General features: G+C 39.9%; 1 protein-coding gene and 1 pseudogene across 1 annotated transcript in view; both read right to left on the reverse strand.

Moving 5' to 3' along the window:
• Positions 1-3,411: 3,411 nt before the first annotated feature.
• The window catches only part of CHMP3 (charged multivesicular body protein 3), a 47,962-nt gene continuing 33,608 nt past the window's right edge, over positions 3,412-17,765 (reverse strand). The window contains exons 4-6 of the mRNA XM_063078450.1: positions 8,496-8,617; positions 7,011-7,125; positions 3,412-3,950 (exon numbers count right to left, since the gene is read on the reverse strand). Of these exons, the coding sequence (XP_062934520.1) occupies positions 3,808-3,950; positions 7,011-7,125; positions 8,496-8,617 (380 nt within the window). The 3' untranslated portion in view covers positions 3,412-3,807. The remainder of the gene's footprint in view (positions 3,951-7,010; positions 7,126-8,495; positions 8,618-17,765) is intronic.
• LOC134363456 (U6 spliceosomal RNA) lies at positions 10,920-11,018 on the reverse strand (annotated as a pseudogene).

A 17,765-nucleotide genomic window follows, 5' to 3' on the forward strand; every position in this document is an offset into this window, starting at 1 on the left:
AAGAAAAATGTTTTCATTCTTGAAAACTCTGAAAACTGATTTTTTACAGTTGTTCCCATAACCACAGTTATAGGGTTGGGGTGAGCCACAGAGCAGGCGTGGCTAGTACTATTTAGGAACAAATATGAGTCATAACCCCTTCTTTCCAGGGCTTCCAAGACAAGCACCTGGAAATATACAAAACAGGGTGCCTCAGTCATGTGAGCTGTACAACTAAGTGCTCAGGAAGGTATCTTTGATAGAAGAGACAGGGAGAGTCAGGAGGGGCAGGGAAGGTCAGGTCAGTTTACAACCTGCCAGAGTGAACTGCTGGGTGACCACCTCAAGCTAGAAAGTGATTTTTTTTTTTTTTTTTTTTTTTTTTTGTCATCTTTTAGTGACCGGCACTCAGCCAGTGAGTGCACCGGTCAGTCCTATATAGGATCCGAACCCACGGCGGGAGCGTCGCCGCGCTGCCAGCGCAGCACTCTACCAAGTGCGCCACGGGCTCGGCCCTAGAAAGTGATTTTTAAAGAGTAAAGCTATGTTTAAAAAAAACAAAACAAAACAGGATGGTGGTGCAGAAGGACAGTTTGAGTGCCCTTGGAATGAATGGTTTATTAGTGCACCAAGTAGAACCTGTGTGGGGAGGGGAAGGTAGGAGCTAGTGTTCCTATTGCTGCATCCTAGTTGGGGGACCCAGTGAAGGTGGAAAACTTTTATTGCAGGTCGTACAGCCATTATTTGCCCTCTGTGGACCCTTCCAGGGCTAAGACAGTATCTGACTGACTCTGTCATCAATGATGCCCAACAGAGCCTATGAGGGAAAAAAGAATTCAGAACATGATAATGAGCCAACAATGCTCTTTCCTTAGCCTGAAGACAGGAAAGGAAAAAAAAATCACCTCTTCAAAAATTAAAACAAACTAACCCTGTTCAGATCATTTTACTTGAATGGCTGGAAGAGAGGTTGTCATTATCTATTCTGGCTGTCCAGCCATCCACCTGGATAAAGTCTGATTATCCATTTAAGAACAAAAATGCTCAGGGATTATGAGTATCTTGTAATTCCAATATCATTCTGTGAATAAACTAGCTGGATTGATGTGATCATAAAACAATAGCCTCTCATTGTCAGTGTCAGGTCTTTGCAATTTCTGTGAATTCAATGCAATGTCAACAAATCAATCACTGGAACAGAACAGGGAGCCCAGAAATAGATCCACACATACATAGTCAACTCATCTTTGACAAAGGAGCAAATGCAATCCAATGGAGAAAGGACAGTCTTTTTCAACAGACGGTGATAGACAACCAAACATCCACATTTAAAAAATCTAGACAGACCTTAACATTCTTCATAAAAATTAACTCAAAATGGACCACAGACCTAAAGGTAAAACGCAAAACTGTAACTCTGGGGATATAATATAGGAGAAAATCTAGACGACCTTTAGGTTGGTAATGCCTTTTAAAAATTGATTTTCAATATAATTGATTCTTAGTTGGATTTTATTAAAAGAAAAACATGCTCTGCAAAAGAGGTTGAGAATGAGAAGACAAACCACAGACTGGGGTAAACTATTTACAAAAGACACCTCTAACAAAAGACTGTGATAAAAAATACACAAAGAACACTTAAGATTCAATAATCAGAAAAAACCTAATTAAAAAATGGGTGAAAGACCTGAACAGACACCTCACCAAAGAAGATGGACGAGTACAGACAACAAATAAGCATATGAAAAGATATTCAACATGTCTTTAGGGAGTCACAGGTTAACACAACAATGAGGTACCACTACATACTTATTAGAATAGCCAGAATTCAGATCCCTGACACCACCAAATGCTGGCAAGGATGTGAAGCAACAGAGCTCTTGTTCATTTGCTGGTGGGAATGTAAAATGGTTCAGCCACTTTGGAAAAACAGTTCTCTCACAAAACCAGACATGCTTACCATATAATCCAGCAATTGAACTCCTTGGTATTTACCCAAATGAATTAAATGCCTACGTCCACATGAAAACCTGCACAGGGATGTTTACAGCAGACTTATTCATAATTGCTGAAACTTGGAAGTAACCAACATGTCTTTCAGTAGGTAAATAAACTACATAGCGGCAATGGAAGATTATTCAACACTGAAAAGAATATCAAGCCGTGAAAAGACATGAAGAAAACTTAAATGCATATTGCTAAGGGAAGTCAATCTGAAAAGGCTACATACTGTGTGATTCCAACTACAGAACATTCTAGAAAAGGCAAAACTAGAGAGACACGAAAAAGACCAGTGGTTGCCAGGGGTTCGAGAGAGGAAGGGGTGAATAGGTGGAGCACAGAGGATTTTTAGGGTAGTGAAACTATTCTGTATGAAACTATAAATGATGAAAACATCATTACACATTTGTCCAAACTCAGAATGTATACTACCAAGACTGAACCCTGATGTAAACTATGGACTTGGGGTGACAACGATGTGTTAATGTAGGTTGGTCAGTTGTAACAAATGTCCCACTCTGGTGAGGAACATCAATAGCAGTGGAGGCTGTGCACATGTGGGGAGACAGAGGGTATATGGAAACTGTACTTCTGCTGTGAACCCTAAAACTGCTCTAAAAAACAAGATTATTTAAAAAGAAAACACCCACATCCTAAAGACAAAATCAAGAGTAATAGGAGGGCCCTCTGGATTCAAGATTGCTCTTTGGTATGTTGAGAGTCTTTTTTTTTTTTTTTTTTTTTCCCTACCTGGCTAGTTTCATGAACAAAGGACTTGAACCAGAGCAATCTGGGTTTGAACCCCAGCTCTGCCACGTGTCAAGCTGAGCTGTTCCTTATTTGTAAAGACTGAATGAGATCATGTCAAAGAGCTTTGTAAACTATTACACACATACAAAGTACTACTGCTGAGTTATTTATAAATGTATCCTAAGAATACCCCAAATGTGTGAGAGTTCTTTATGATGCATGACCACACCTTGCAGGAGATCACCGGTCAGCTCCTGGCGTTGAGAAAGCACTGATGCGTAGGCCCATGTCCCATGCACAAGACAACAAGCTCAAAGCAGGTACAGGCAATGAGGGGTGAAAGAGATGTAATCCTACGGCAATCTGTTCTGACTACAACTTGCAATGGGAAAGAGGGGACAAAAGCTGCAAACACCCCCTTGTACACTCCCCAGGACATAATACTGCTATCCAGCCAACAGGACAAGGCACACAATTCCCAAGCATTGTTTTGGTTAAATAGATGATACAATGCAGTGCAGGCTGTGGAGCAGCATCCTCAGAGCAGAAGCTACTTCTGCTGAGCTTCCGAGTCCCATAAGGGTGGCTGTAGTACCTCTCTCTTTCAAGGTCAACATATGAAACAATCCTGGACCGCAACACCTCAGAAGTTCATTGCACATGACAATCTACAATAGAACCAAATGTTAAAGCAGAAATTTATTAAAATCCATTTATATAGTGTTTTACAACCAAAAAAATGTAGAGTCCTTAACATTCAGGCAGTCAACTCTATTATCAGAAGAGCTTCATGAGAAGATGGATTTCTTTGCCCTCCCCCCAAAAAGATACTTCTGTTTTTACTCCTGAAAACGATGCATTTAATTACACCACCTTCATAAGAACAATTCCTTTGAGATCCCAAAACCTCTGCAGAGAGTGAAGAGATAATAGCAGAGAACCTTCTCTAAAATGCAGTGCCTCACGACAGAGCTGTAGTAGTGCAAGAGATACATAAAATGGTGGCTCTCCAGAGGAGTGTGCGTACACCCAGCAGGAGGGCCGTGAGGAGAGCCTGCGGGCCCAGCTGAGTGGCCCCTAGCTGCGGAGTGTGGCCAGCCGGGACTGCATGGCCTCTAGGGCCTCTTCCTCCTCCTCATCCTCTGAGGCGGCCATCGCTCCTGGAGGTTCAGGCTCTGGAAGGGCGTCGGTTACTTTACTGGGTGCTTTACCCAAGGCCCCTGAAAAGCAAGACAGCAAACAGATTTAACAACACAGTAGCTTAAGGAAGTGGTCACTCAGTCTTCCCTGGCTTTCATTCCTGGATCACTCTGACAAGATGGTGAAACAAGCTGTTCTGGTGGGGCTTTGCTCACTGTGACAGAGGTGCCAACAGCAACTTGTAACGATACCACAGTTGTCATTATAAAGATTTTTACGAATCTTGGTTCTGAGGCTCCTAATCTAAATTCCTAAACACTGCTGAAAACTTAATTTTAAATCTTCTAAGTAACACTAAATTGTTTCTACATCTTCACAAAATGTTTTCTTGAAGTAACTGTGCTTCTTTCCCCAGAAACTTAAACGAACAAATAAAAATTAAATCCCACCAATTATTTTTATTAAATATACACTTAGAAAATCCAGAAGTAAAAATAAAGCTTAAAAACTAATTAACCATCACTCAGATAACTATTTTTATTTACCCCCCTTCCAGGCTTCTATAAAAATGTTTTTCACACAGAAGTGTGTATTTCAGTAACAAGGCTTTTTTCACATAATATTTTATGAACATCTTTCCATGTCACAAATATATTTCTACATCATTTATCACAACTATAAGTAGTATTCCATTAAAACAGACATCACACAACTGATTCAACCAATATTATTAGGCTTTCAGCTTGTTTCATACATTTTAATATTATAAATAATGCTGCTACAGACATCCTTGAGTTAAATCTTTCAGCACACCCTTAATTATTTCAGTAGAGTAAACTCCCAGAGCTAGGCCAAGGGCTTTTGATAGCTATTGCCAAATTGCTTTCAAGAAAGTCTACACCAATTTAAATTCTCAACAGTAATATATGAGAGCAATATTGCTCCTTACCATTATGAAAATGCTAGAAGCTTAAAAAATTCTTTATAGATATTGGTGTTACTTTGCAAGAAATAACTTGCATATTCTAAAATTTAAAAATGGTCCCTCCACCCAGAAGCAGGCAAGATAATAATGCCCGGGGTCCTAGGCAGGAGCTGAGGGCAGCTCCTCCAGCCTGGAAGCAGGCAAGAGAGCACGCTGAACACACAACTTCTGTATGGGTAGCCCACCACAGCCACCGCGACAGCCATGACTGCTGCAAAAGTGACTTGATGGCACAGCAGTAGCCACAGCCACTGTGCAGGTGGCCTTCCAGACACTCAACTACACTGTCACAAGGAGAGTCACCAGTGGAGACCAGAAAAAGAAAAGGATGTCTCTCTCCTCAAAGTGCACTCCAGATAATAGAAGAAGCAACTTCTCTACCAGATGACCAGACATCAACATAGAGATACCAGAATACAAAAATCCAAGAAAATATGATACCACCAAAAGAATATGGTCATTCTCAAATACCAGACTCTATTGAGCAGGAAACCCATGCGATGAATGAAAAGGAATTCCAAGCAACAATCTTAAGGAAACTCACTGAGATATGAGAAGACTCAGACAACATAATGAAAAGAGGAAAAAAAAAAAATACAGGATATGATGGAGGAAATTTACAGAGATGAATACCTTAAAAAAGAATGTAGCAGAACTCATAGAACTGAAAGATTCACTCAGTGAAATAAACACAACTGATAGCTTAAAGAGCAGACTAAAACAAGCAGAAGAAAGAATTTCTGATCTTGAAGACAGTCTTTGAAGTAACCCAGCAGACAAAAAGAAAAAAAAAAAAGGAAAAAAGAATTTTAAAAAATGAAGAGAATCTAGGAGAGCTAGCAGACAAACTTAAGTGTACAAACATTGAAATGATGGATATTCCAGAAGGGGAGGAGAAAGAAAAAGGCATGACAAACCTATTCAATGTAATAACAACAGAAACTTCCCAGATATATAGGGAGAGACATGGATCTTCAAATCCAGGAGGCTCAAAGATCCCCAAAAAGATTCAATCAAAAAGATTCAACTCAAAGACTCTCTTAGACACATTATACTAAGACTGGTAAAGCTCAAAGACAAAGACAGAATCTTAAAAGCAGCAAGAGAAAAATGTCAAGACACCTATAAGGGAGCCCCTATCAGACTAACAGCAGACTTCTCACAGAAACTCTACAGGCCAGAAGAAAATGGGATGATATATTCAAAATACTAAAAGAAAAAAATTGCCAGCCAAGAATACTATTCCCAGCAGGCTATCCTTCAGAAATAAGGGGGAAAAAGTATATTTCCCAGACAGACAAAAACAGTGGGAGTTTACCACCATAAAACCAGCCCTACAAGAATTCCTCAAGGAAGTTCTCCATCTGGAATCCAAAAAACAATAATCACTACCATGAATACACAAGAAAGAACAAAACCCACTGGCAGAACAAAAATGCATACAAGAAAGAGAAAGAAATTAAATCTTACCACCACAAAAAAACATAATGACAATGTAATAATACCCCTGCTTTATTTCTGATTTTAGTAATTTAAGTCTTTTTTTTTGTCTTGGTCAGTCTAGCTAAAGGTTTGCAAATTTTGTTGATCTTTTTAAAGAATCAAATTTTGGTTTTGTTGATTTTCTCTATTGTTTTTTAATTCCCTATTTCATATATTTCTATTGTAATCGTTATTTCCTACTTATATTTGCTTTGGTTTAGTTTGCTCTTCTTTTTCTATTAAGGTAGAAGTTTGCATTACTGATTTGCGAATTTTCTTATTTTTGATATAGGTGTTTACAAGTATAAATTTTCCTCTAAGCACTGCATGAGCCCTGCATCCTATAAAACTTTGTTATGTTGCACTTTGATTTTTATCTCAAAGTATTCTCTAATTTCCCTGTTTTTTTACCCATTGTTTATTTAGAAGAGTGTTGTTTAATGTCCATACATTTGTGAATTTTCTAAATTTCCTTGTTATTGTGGTCAGAGAACATATTTTCTAGATCTTAGTCTTTTTAAATGTATTAAGACTTGTTGCCCAAAATTTAAAAAATAAAATTAAAAAATGTAGAAGGGAGTTATAGCCTAAAAAAAAAGCTACTAGCTAATTTAGTGAATGCAGGAAGAATGGCCATAAAAGAAGAGAAAGAAGATGAATCTCGAGGTCATACCTGCTGTGATTTCAAACAGAATTTTGTCAATTTCCATTTCTGCTGCTTCTTCCATTTCTTCCTGATCGTCCATACTTTCAAAAGTGTCCTCTAACATCTCTTCTATGATCCCAGCCTAAACACAGAATAAACATGTCACGTCCCTCAACTGTTAAATCTGTTTCCATCAGACACCCCTAGACACCATCTAGTTGGAGCACTAGTCTCTCCAAGTCCAGTCCACTCTCTTAGGGCTGACACATAAGACAGTTGGCCAAAGGGAAACTGAATACTGTCTTCTCTGCAGTAAGGCCAAGAGCCAAAGGGAATTGGCTTTCCAAATTCAGCACTAAGGTTGGGAGGGCCACTACTGGCAATCAGCAGAGCCTCTGATAGTGACCCACACTATAATGGCAGCACTTGGGGAATGACTTGCTGACAGATGAGCGTATGCCCTGAGTTATTTTGGGAAACATCTGCTCTAACATTGTAAATATAATATGTGAATGCAGGGGTTGAAACACGGTATAAAAACTGGTTGGAGCCATGTAGACACCGTGATAACAAATGGCAAGGGCACAGCGGGAATCCAGAAAAGGCCTGGGAGAGTGCTCTAGCATGTCCAGATTATAGCTGCGGTCATAGCTAGTCTGGTGGCTCTCTGACACTGGCCCAACACAACAAGGCCCAACAGTCTTCCTGCTCAGCAGTGTTCTCGACTCCCAGATAAGGACCTACTAAGTGTTCTTTGTTACTGATGCAAAAGGTCAGAATAGCACCTCCAACATCAAAAAGGGGGTTGCTGACATCTCTGGGCAGAAATGGTAGAAAGGGGCTGGTATTTAAGTACTTTCTATTTGGTTCTCAGTCTCTTCTTCTTTAGTTTAAAACAGGGATGGGCAAACTACAGGCTACAAGGCTAAATTTGGTCTGATGCCTAGTTTTGTAAATAAAGTTTAATTGGAACATAGTCACACTCATTTGTTTATGTATTATCTATGGCTGCTTTTATGCTATGAGCAGAATGGAGTAGTTACAACAGAGGTGTGTGGTCCACAAAGCATAAAATATATTATCAACCATTTTACAGAAAAAATTTGCCAGTCCCTGGTCTAGAACAACCTTCCTTACTGGCTTCACTAACATTTCTCTGGAGCAGACAGTGGAAACAGAGTTTCTTTCCACCTCCTTGCTCATGTTGGAGCCTTCAAACTCTATCTCCTTGAACCCTAAATGGTTGCTCCCTAGATCCCCCACTCTCCCTAGAACTCTGTGTATACTTTTGCTTCTTCCAAGGAACACTCTGACAATCTGACCCAACCTCTGTCATGCTCAGCTCAAACGGTTTCAACGAGTGTTAACAGCTGCTCTTTTGTCCTCAAAATCCCTTCTGTCTAGTAGCTTCAGTCTGTCCATTCCCAGCCACCACTATCCCTAGCACCCTGCCACTTGCTGAGAGTGACTCTCAGTGGTTTGGAAGGGGGAAGCAGGGCTGGCCCAGGTGACCTTCATCATCTCTTTGGACAGCTCCCGCATGGTGGCCTGGATTTCTGGGATCTTCACAAGACTTTGCATGGCCTTCATCACTTCCGTGCTCTTCTGCAGGGAACCAGCCACTCGCAGGACCGCTTTGAAAGTGAAAGGGTACAGTCAGGATTATTCAACAGGATGGAGTGAAGAGAGACAGCCAAATTACAAGCCATTCTAATAAAAGAGAGCAGTAGCAGGTGGACTCCCAAAGTTATTTATGTACCTTTACAATAAACTACTATGCTAGGTGACCAAGAGACTGACTTTTCTAAATTGTGTGCTACCTGGGCTACTACTGGTGTGAATTATTTGAGCACGGACACCAGCTGGCTGATCTGGAGAGTGGCCTGAAGGCCTGCAGCTGACCTTCAGGGAAGGAAGCTAGCTGGAAATAAATGTGACGAGTCCAGAACAAGTCTAAAATGGGAGGAATAGCACTGGGCCTTCTAAAGTCCATCCTGGAAAACAGAAGGCAGTAGAGCTTCCCATCCACCAGCCTATGGATGGTATCTGCTCTATGAGGAAGCTGTTGCTGGTCCTCAGGAAAATGAGAGAAAAGGGGATAAGATACAGCAAGTACATGTGTGTGTCAGTGTCAGGTGGTTACAGTTCCTTGCTAGGGAAAAACCTTCTGTAATCTGAGATCGTGTGCATTCTACTGTCTTCCTTACAAGAAATCGTGGTAACTGTAGTTGATCATTTTCCCCCCTAATGTCTGTAACAAGTCAAAATAAAGTTGGCAACCCTCCAGATCTGTTTTGGAATTTCAAGAGACTTAAAGTTCTGAGAATTACACATCAAGCTATTCACTAATACTGGCACACAGACTTCCTCCAGTGCTGCAGTGCCTGGCTAGGCCAGGAGTCACTACACATTTACCTCCAGCGGAATCCAGACCCTAAGAAGGTTTCACATCCAAGGGAAAACTTCAGTGACCAGGGAAATGCCTGTCCAACATATATCGCATTTTGTGATTAAGGAAGTTTGCTGGTTGTAGAGAATACCTCATTTCTCTTAACATTGGAATAGGAAAGTAAAAATTTATTAACATCAGTGTAATTATAGAGGAAGTGTCAAGAATTTGTGTGGCTGAAATAAGAAAATGCATATGCCATTATAATGGTATCAAAAAATTCTAAAATGTTAGTTACTATTGATTATTGTACAAATGTAGGTGATAAGAAGAAAAAGGGTAAAAATAAAGCAAATTCCATATGGTTCTGTTTGAATTATAAAGTCTGACGTCTACACGTGCCTGTTTTGTCCCTACATGTATCCTGAATCTGTAACCCACAGAGGGTGCCTGAACATATGTGTCCATTAAACTTGTTTGAGCTAAATTAGTAAAAAGATGGGAGACATGGGGAAAAAAGTGACTAGAAGTGCTAAGTTAAACACCACATCATTTGTGTTTTGAAATGGCATATATCTGATTGTTAGAAGGAACAAGAGTCAATGTAGTAAAAAGAGGAAGCAAAAATGAACTTAGAAAGAAAACTTATTACAAAAAGATTTAATTTGATAACCAATCAAAAGAGATTGGGAAAGTGGATTTTTAAAAGGCCAACCTAAACGTATGTTGTACACTTGAAACTCAAAACAAAGGAGGTTGCTATGGTTTGAATGTGTCCTCTCCAAAATTCAGGGGTTGCCAATGTGATAGTATTAAGAGGTAGGGCCTTTTGGAGGTGATTAGGCCACAAGAACTCCACCCTCGTGAATGGAATTATGTGCCCTTATAAAAGAAAAGGACTTGATGAAGGGAGTTTGTCCTCTCTTGCCTTTCTGCCTTTCACTTTGTGAGGACATAGCAGTTCTACACTCTGGGGATGCAGCCCTCACCACACAACCAAATCTGCTGGCACGTTGATCTTGGACTTCCCAGCCTCCACAACTGTGCGAAAGAAATTTGTATTCTTTATAAAGTACCCAGTCTCAGGTATTCTGTTATAGCAGCATAAAACACAGACAGAGGTGTATATATATATATAAATGAAAAACAAGACTGGATGAAAATGTATATCCTATGTTGCAAAAGGAAAAAACAAGGTATGGCAGATAACAATTATTTCACAATAAAAACAGTCACACCTTCAAGTGAATGAGAAGACAAGCCACAAGCTGCATGCTGGAGCCCTGTCCCACCCCCAAGGGCCTTTCAGCAGGTCTCCCTGTGATTCAGGTTCTCTCCAACTCCAGGGCCTCTCCACGGGTCGTCCCTCCATGTGGAGTGTTGGCCCCACTGTCAGCTCTACACAGTGGAGACCTGATGGACAGATTTCTTTTTGAGGCGGGGGATGGCTGGTTGGTATGGGGATCCGAACCCTTGACCTTGGTTTATAACACCACGCTCTAATCAACTAAGCTAACCGGCCAGCCCTTTGATGGATAGATTTAAAAAAATATATGGAATGCTTCAGGAATTTGTATTCATCTTGTGCAGGGACCATGCTAATCTCAGTATCATTCCGATTTTAGTACATGAGCATAAGAGAGCACTAGATTTCTTTTTTTATTTGGAGAGGGATTATTTTATTCCCAGTGCCTAAATATGTTGAATAAACCAAGAAATGAATTTAGAAAAGAACAGGGAAAACTATCATATTAAAATTGGGGGAAAATGTTAAATATATTAGCATCTTGATAGCAAACAACATTGAGATGGCATTATAAAGACTCAAGTGCTACTACACAGAATGACATATTTAGTACTGGACCAGAAATATGTTTTTTTTCTTTTTATTGGCCCTAAAAATTCCAGAACTTTTCTTTATAACACTGTGCTCTAACCAACTGAGTAACCAGCCAGCCAAGAACTTTTCTTTACAAAAATAAGCAAACTGTAACTGATTTCACATGGCAAAAGCGGGGAGGAGGGATCACAAGTAGAAATTACTTCTAATGTTTTAAGTTACAGACATAGAACCACCATATACTGGTGATAAAAACAGAGCAAGTGATGTAGGAAAAGAAACTAAAAACCAGGAAGAAACATAAAAGAACTAAAAAGATTCATTTTTTAACATTTTATTGTGAAGAATTTTGAAATATATAAAAACAGAAATGTCATTTCACCAAAGAGGACATAAGGATGGCAAATAAGCACACGAATCACTACTTATTGGGGAAATGCAAACTAAAATCACAATCAGCACCACACACACCTGTCAGAATGGCTAAAATAAAAAATAGTGACAACACCACATGTTGGAGAGGATGTAGAAAAACTGGATTGCTCATACATTAAATTAGCTGGTGGGAATTCAAAATGGTACAGCTTCTCTGGACAACAGTTTCATATATGCATCCATAAAATCCAGCAATTATTCTACTGGGCATTTATCCAGAGAAATGAAGATTTATGTTCATGCAAAACCTGTACACTTTTATAGCAGCTTTATTCTTAACAGCCAATAACTGGAAGCAACCCAGAAGCCCTACAGTGGATGAATGATTAAACAAAATGTGGTATATCCACACCATGGACTATTACTCAGCCATAAAAAGGAACAATACATGCAAAAACCTGGGATAATTTCTAGAGAATTACGTTGAGTGAAAAAAGCCAATCCCTACAGGTTACACATTATATGATTCCATTTATATTATACTCTTGAAATGACAAAATTATAGAAATGGAGAGCAGATTAGTGGTCACCAGAGAAAGAGAGGGTGGAGATGGGAGGGAAGTTGGTGTGGCTATAAAAGAGCAACGTGAGGGATCCTTGTATCGATGGAAACATTCTATAGCTTGACTGCATCAATGTCAATACCCTGGTTGTGATAACGTATGATAGTTCTGCAAAATGTTATCATGGGAAAACTGGCTGAAGGGCACACAGAATATCTGTGTTGTTTCTTATAACTGCATGTATGTGAGTCTACAATTTTCTAAAAATAAAAACCTTAATTAAAAAGAAGTCTTAGAAAAAAGCACATAAGAGCTGGCAGGTTTGCTCAGTTACTATGGTGCTGATAACCAAGGGTTTGGTCAAAACATACAAATAGAACATAAAAATAGAACATATAAAGAAAAAGCAACATTATATTTCCATACCTACCAGAGATACAAATGAAGAAAAAGATTATACACATAAAAACAATTTCTGGTATAAATATTACTATATTATTTTATAATAACAACAACCAAAGACAAAAACAAAGTAGCTAAATACTAAAGTTTCATAATCGGATGCAAAAAAAAAATGGAAATATTCTGAAAAGAATCTGTACACTAATATTGGAAGCAACAAAAACACAGAACTTTACCTATCACAGGCCCTTATGGGAGTTATAGTTAAATTTTAAAAATAAGAAAAAACAAAAATTATATTAGAAATGGCATCAATAGCAAAATGCTGCTCACTGGTAGCAAGGGCCCAGGGGAGAAACACATTTGCAAACTAGAATGACAGTGTGGGTGTTAAAAGAAAACTCAGAATTGGCAGTGACAACCAGAATAAATAAGACTTTAAAGAAAATACAGAATCTTATAATGACATTTCATGCTAAAAGCAAATGAAAGCTCAGAGAAGTTACATTAAAAACATTCCAGCCTCAAGGGCTGGCCCGTGGCTCACTCGGGAGAGTGTGGTGCTGATAACACCAAGGCCACAAGTTCGGATCCCTATATAGGGACGGCCGGTTAGCTCACTGGGTGAGCATCGTGCTGACAACACCAAGTCAAGGGTTAAGATCCCCTTACCGGTCATCTTTAAAAAAAAAAAACCCCTAAACCAACAAACAAAAACATTCCAGCCTCAACAATAAAAATCTCCTGAGAGTAAAATACTTCTTTCTTATAATAAGGTTAAAAAAAGAAAAACAGTTAAAAGAAAAATTATTTCCAAAGATACATCTCACATGTATGAAATGAAGAACAGAAAGGTAAAAATTAAAAGGAAAAGAAGATAATACAAACATTCTATAATATGGAGGACCAAAACCAAAGGGAATTACAGTCATAAAAATATACTGCAACCATGTACATCTGGGAAATGTTCAAAATTTAATGTCAAGTTTATTTATAATTTATATGCTACGACTTGAAAAAATAATTTAAAGTGGTTTATTAAAAAAACATATATGGCAGGTACAATAAAAAATAGAAAAGCTCAAAAGGGTTAGCTGATTCCACACACACGGCTGGAGTTTCTCAACAACTGCGCTACTGATAGTATGGGCTGGAGAATTTTGTTGTTGTAAGTGACTTGTTTTACGCATTCTAGGACGTTTAACAGCATCCCTGGCTTATACCCACTAAAAGCCAGTAGCAACACCTCCCCTACCTGCAGTTGTAACAAGTAAAAAACATCTCTAAACACCGTCAAATGTCCCCTGAGGGTCAAAATGTCTCCTGCTGGGAATCACTGACCTAGGCTAATAATTGAGCTACTGCAGCTGAGATTAAGTTTAGCTTTAAGCTCTCAACAGGTAAAGCACAGAAGTTAATGTTTTGAGTTGTAGGACACTTACTGGTAGAGGCACACTGTTTCAATGGGAAAGATCATTTTTTTTCCAGCACTAGGTTCTAAGACAAATTTCTTCCCTGGCTTTTTATATTAAGGAATATTAAAGTATCAGCTGTACCAGTAATTGTATAGAAGTTATAGAAATATTTTTCATATGGCTGTTTCTTATCCATTGTAAAAAAAAAAAAAAAAAAAAGCAAAGGAATAACTATGCAATACCAGTAAAGGCATGTCTGTGGGAAGTCAAACTGGGCAGGGTGGGGGAGGGGCTGTTTTCTGATGACCCAGCTTGCTTCAGGGATAGGACTTAAAAATTCTAGAGGGAAAGCTGTCTCGCGCCACTCTCACTTAAGGCCAATGATGTGTTCTTATACTATATTTACAGAGCATAACAACTAAAATTAAATATGAAACAAATGTCAACAATTTAAGGAGGCAAATGTTTCTCCCCCCTTTAAAAAATTTAATTTAATGTTGTATTTTGTTTGTACAGGGGAAAAATATTTCGTTTTAAAAAAGACAACTGTGTGGATCAGTTAGCCCACATGGTTAGAGCGTGGTGCTGATAACACCAAGGTCAAGGGTTTGGATCCCCGTACCAGCCAGCCGCCAAAACCCCCCCGCCAAAAATCCCACAATTGAGCACTGTAGAAGTTTTTGTAAAAGTTTTGATGGAAAAAGCTTAAAACCATTGAATAAAAACCACCATGGACAATACATAACACATATGTATTTATTTTAGAAGGTTACTTATTTTTCAGCAAGCCTTAAAGAAACTGAATTTTAATTTTGTGAATGCTAAGCACAGTTAAACATGAAACGCCAAATAAAAGGAAAGGTCTACTCCTATTTGTTAAAGTCTCAGACTTGCAGACCTGTGGGGGAGGGGGGAGGGAGTGTGTGAGTGTGTGTGTGTGTGTGTGTGTGTGTGTGTGTGTGTACAACGATATAATGTTAGACTAAAAAAAGTAAACTGCAACACAATTCGGATGGTACTTTAACAGTAGTTTACTGGTGGATAAGGGGGCTGAGGCCAAGACGAGGAAATTGGTGAACATTTACCTTTTATTTTATATATTTTGGTAGTATTTCATAAACAATTAGCCCATATCACTTTTAAGGTAAAAATACTAAAAAACTATGAAAAATGTGTTTTGATTCAACAAGTCAGTTTAAATTTCAAAAATGTTATGTTTCACCCCAAAGATCACCTTGCAAACTTACTTTTAAGTATTCCAGTCAAAGCATGGAAACAAAACAAAAAAGGCCAAAGGTAGCTATGCAGATGTCCTACCCTGCCTGGCCCTCCCTTTTTGTTGCCTTTCCTGTCCTTCTAGACACTCTGTCCCCACCATCCAACAGCACAGAGCTCTGCTGCAGTGGCTGCCACTCAGGACCCCCACCCATGGCTCAGCACCCAGGCCTGCACTGCCTTTTTTTAAATAGTAAAATATACATGCCATTTATTATTTTAACCAAAAATATACATAACATAAAATTTACGAACTTAACCATTTGTAAGTGTACAGTTAAGTGGCATTAGGTACATCCACCATTCATACTGCTGTGTGATCACCACCGCCCTCCATCTCCAGAACCTTTCTCATCTTACCAAACTGAAATTTCCATTTCCTCCCTTCCCCTTCCCAACCATCATTCTACTTTCTGTCTCTAAATGTTTTTTGTTGTTGACCGGTAAGGGGATCGCAACCCTCGGCACGGTGTGGTCCGCACCACGCTCAGCCAGTGAGTGCACCCACCATCCCTACATAGGATCCGAACCCGCAGCCTCGGAGCTACCAGTGCCACACTCTCCCGAGTGAGCCACGGGGCTGGCCCCTTTCTGTCTCTAAATTTGACGACTATAGGTCCTCATATAAGTGGAATCATAAAGTATTTGTACTTTTTCAATGTGCTTACTTCACTTAGCATAATGTCTTCAAGGTTCATCCATGTTGCAGCATATGTCAGAATTTCCTTCCCTTTTAAGGCTGAACTTATGCACATACGTTTTGTTTATCCACCCATCTGTCGATGAACGTGTGGGTTGCTGCCACCTTTTGACTACCAAGAATAATGCTGCTGTGAACATGGGTGAACACCTCCTTAAATCTCTGCTTTCAATTCTTTTGGGTATAAGAAGAGTCTTCAAAAAGTTCATGGAAAGATTTGTATTTTCTTTTAACTCTATTTTTCCACAACCTTTTAAAAGTACCCTCATATATCCAGAAGTGAAATTGCTGGATCATGTGGTAATTCTATTTCCTGCCCCACCTTTGAACCTCTCCCTGCACCCTCTCCCCAATCAAAACATACTCATCATCTGCCTTATTCTCCAGAGTTGCCATCAGAAAGCTGTCACTTGCAAAACATCTAATCATGACAACGTATTAATAGCTGACAAGGCCTAACATATTACCCCTCCCAGGAGCATCTTCATTTTAATAAAGGGAACATCTTAAGGAAAAGGAATGACTTTGTCAAATGGTGGCTTTTCAAAGCAGCAACAGGTTGTGGGTGGGATTGAGGACATCAGGAGAAAGACGGACAAAAGCCTCTCAAGAACTGTTTTATATTATTTCTAGTTCTCACTTTTCACTCCCAGAATGTAGACTCCTCTCTGCTGCCCCATCCTGGGTTCTAGCCTGTTCCCTCTCTGCTGTACGAGGGCACTTCAGAATGTTCAATGAGAAATAGGATTAAAAGATGATAAGAATCTTTCCTTGAACTCTCTGAAGTACCCTTGTATTCAGTATCCCAACAAGCGACACTCCATTCTACACCCTCTTCAACCCTCTGCGGGGCTCCCTTCCGCCAGCATTGTGCTTAGGTGCTGGGGTGCAGGGCAACCTCATGGAGCTTGTCAGGTCAGCTCGAAGTGGAGTCTCCTTTCTCAGGCCTGCTCCTCTCCTTGTGTTTCCAGTGTCATTTAATGGCCACGCAGTCCTTCCAGGCTCAAGGACTCAGGCATCCCAGGCTTGTTTGTACCTTCACTAAATCTCATTTATTCTGCATCCAGAACAATTCTTCACAGTGTCCTGTCTTCCATTCCATTCCCACTAGACTAACCTATTCAGCCCCTTCCCCCCACCGGCCACTACCTCAGGCCTCTCTGCCTCTAATCCCACTGCATCAGCCCTGCCCTGCACCTGCAGTCCGTGCTTACAATGAGCCAAAGCTCTCCTCTGTCTATGACATGAAGCGAAAAGTCAGCCTAACTCTCAGAACTCTGTCTCCCACTCACCTCTCCAGCTTTACCTCCCACTACTCCCCAGAATGCACTCCTGTCAAACTGTTTCCTGAACATGGTCTGCAATATTTCACCCGTGCCTTTGTGCACCTAGCCTCGCTACTCAGATGCCTCCCTGATTCTCCTCAAAACCCTTTTCCTCTGAACTCCCACTGCACTTTATCTGCACCAGCGCCACGGTACTTCTCACTCTGAACTTGTCTTTAAGAACCCTTGCTCTCCTAACAGCTGTAAAAACTGTCTTCTTCCCCTCCCTGCTCATCCTCTCCAGCCCTCCCTCCCCCCTGCTCAGGACCCCAACCTCCCAGACCTCCTTCAGTGTTGTGAATGCGCAGTTTTTTGACCCCACGGCTTTTACCCCCCCACACACTCCTCCCCCTCCACACACCCCCACACACTTAATAGCTCATCTTCCTTCAGATTTCATCAGTACCTGAAAGGAACCACCCATGATTCTGCATTTCTTTTACAAGTCTCCTAGTGCATAGCACAGTTTGCAATTATAAATACCCATTTATTTATTAC

The sequence above is a fragment of the Cynocephalus volans genome, chromosome 14 (genome assembly GCF_027409185.1).
Source record: "Cynocephalus volans isolate mCynVol1 chromosome 14, mCynVol1.pri, whole genome shotgun sequence".
NCBI lineage: Eukaryota > Metazoa > Chordata > Mammalia > Dermoptera > Cynocephalidae > Cynocephalus > Cynocephalus volans.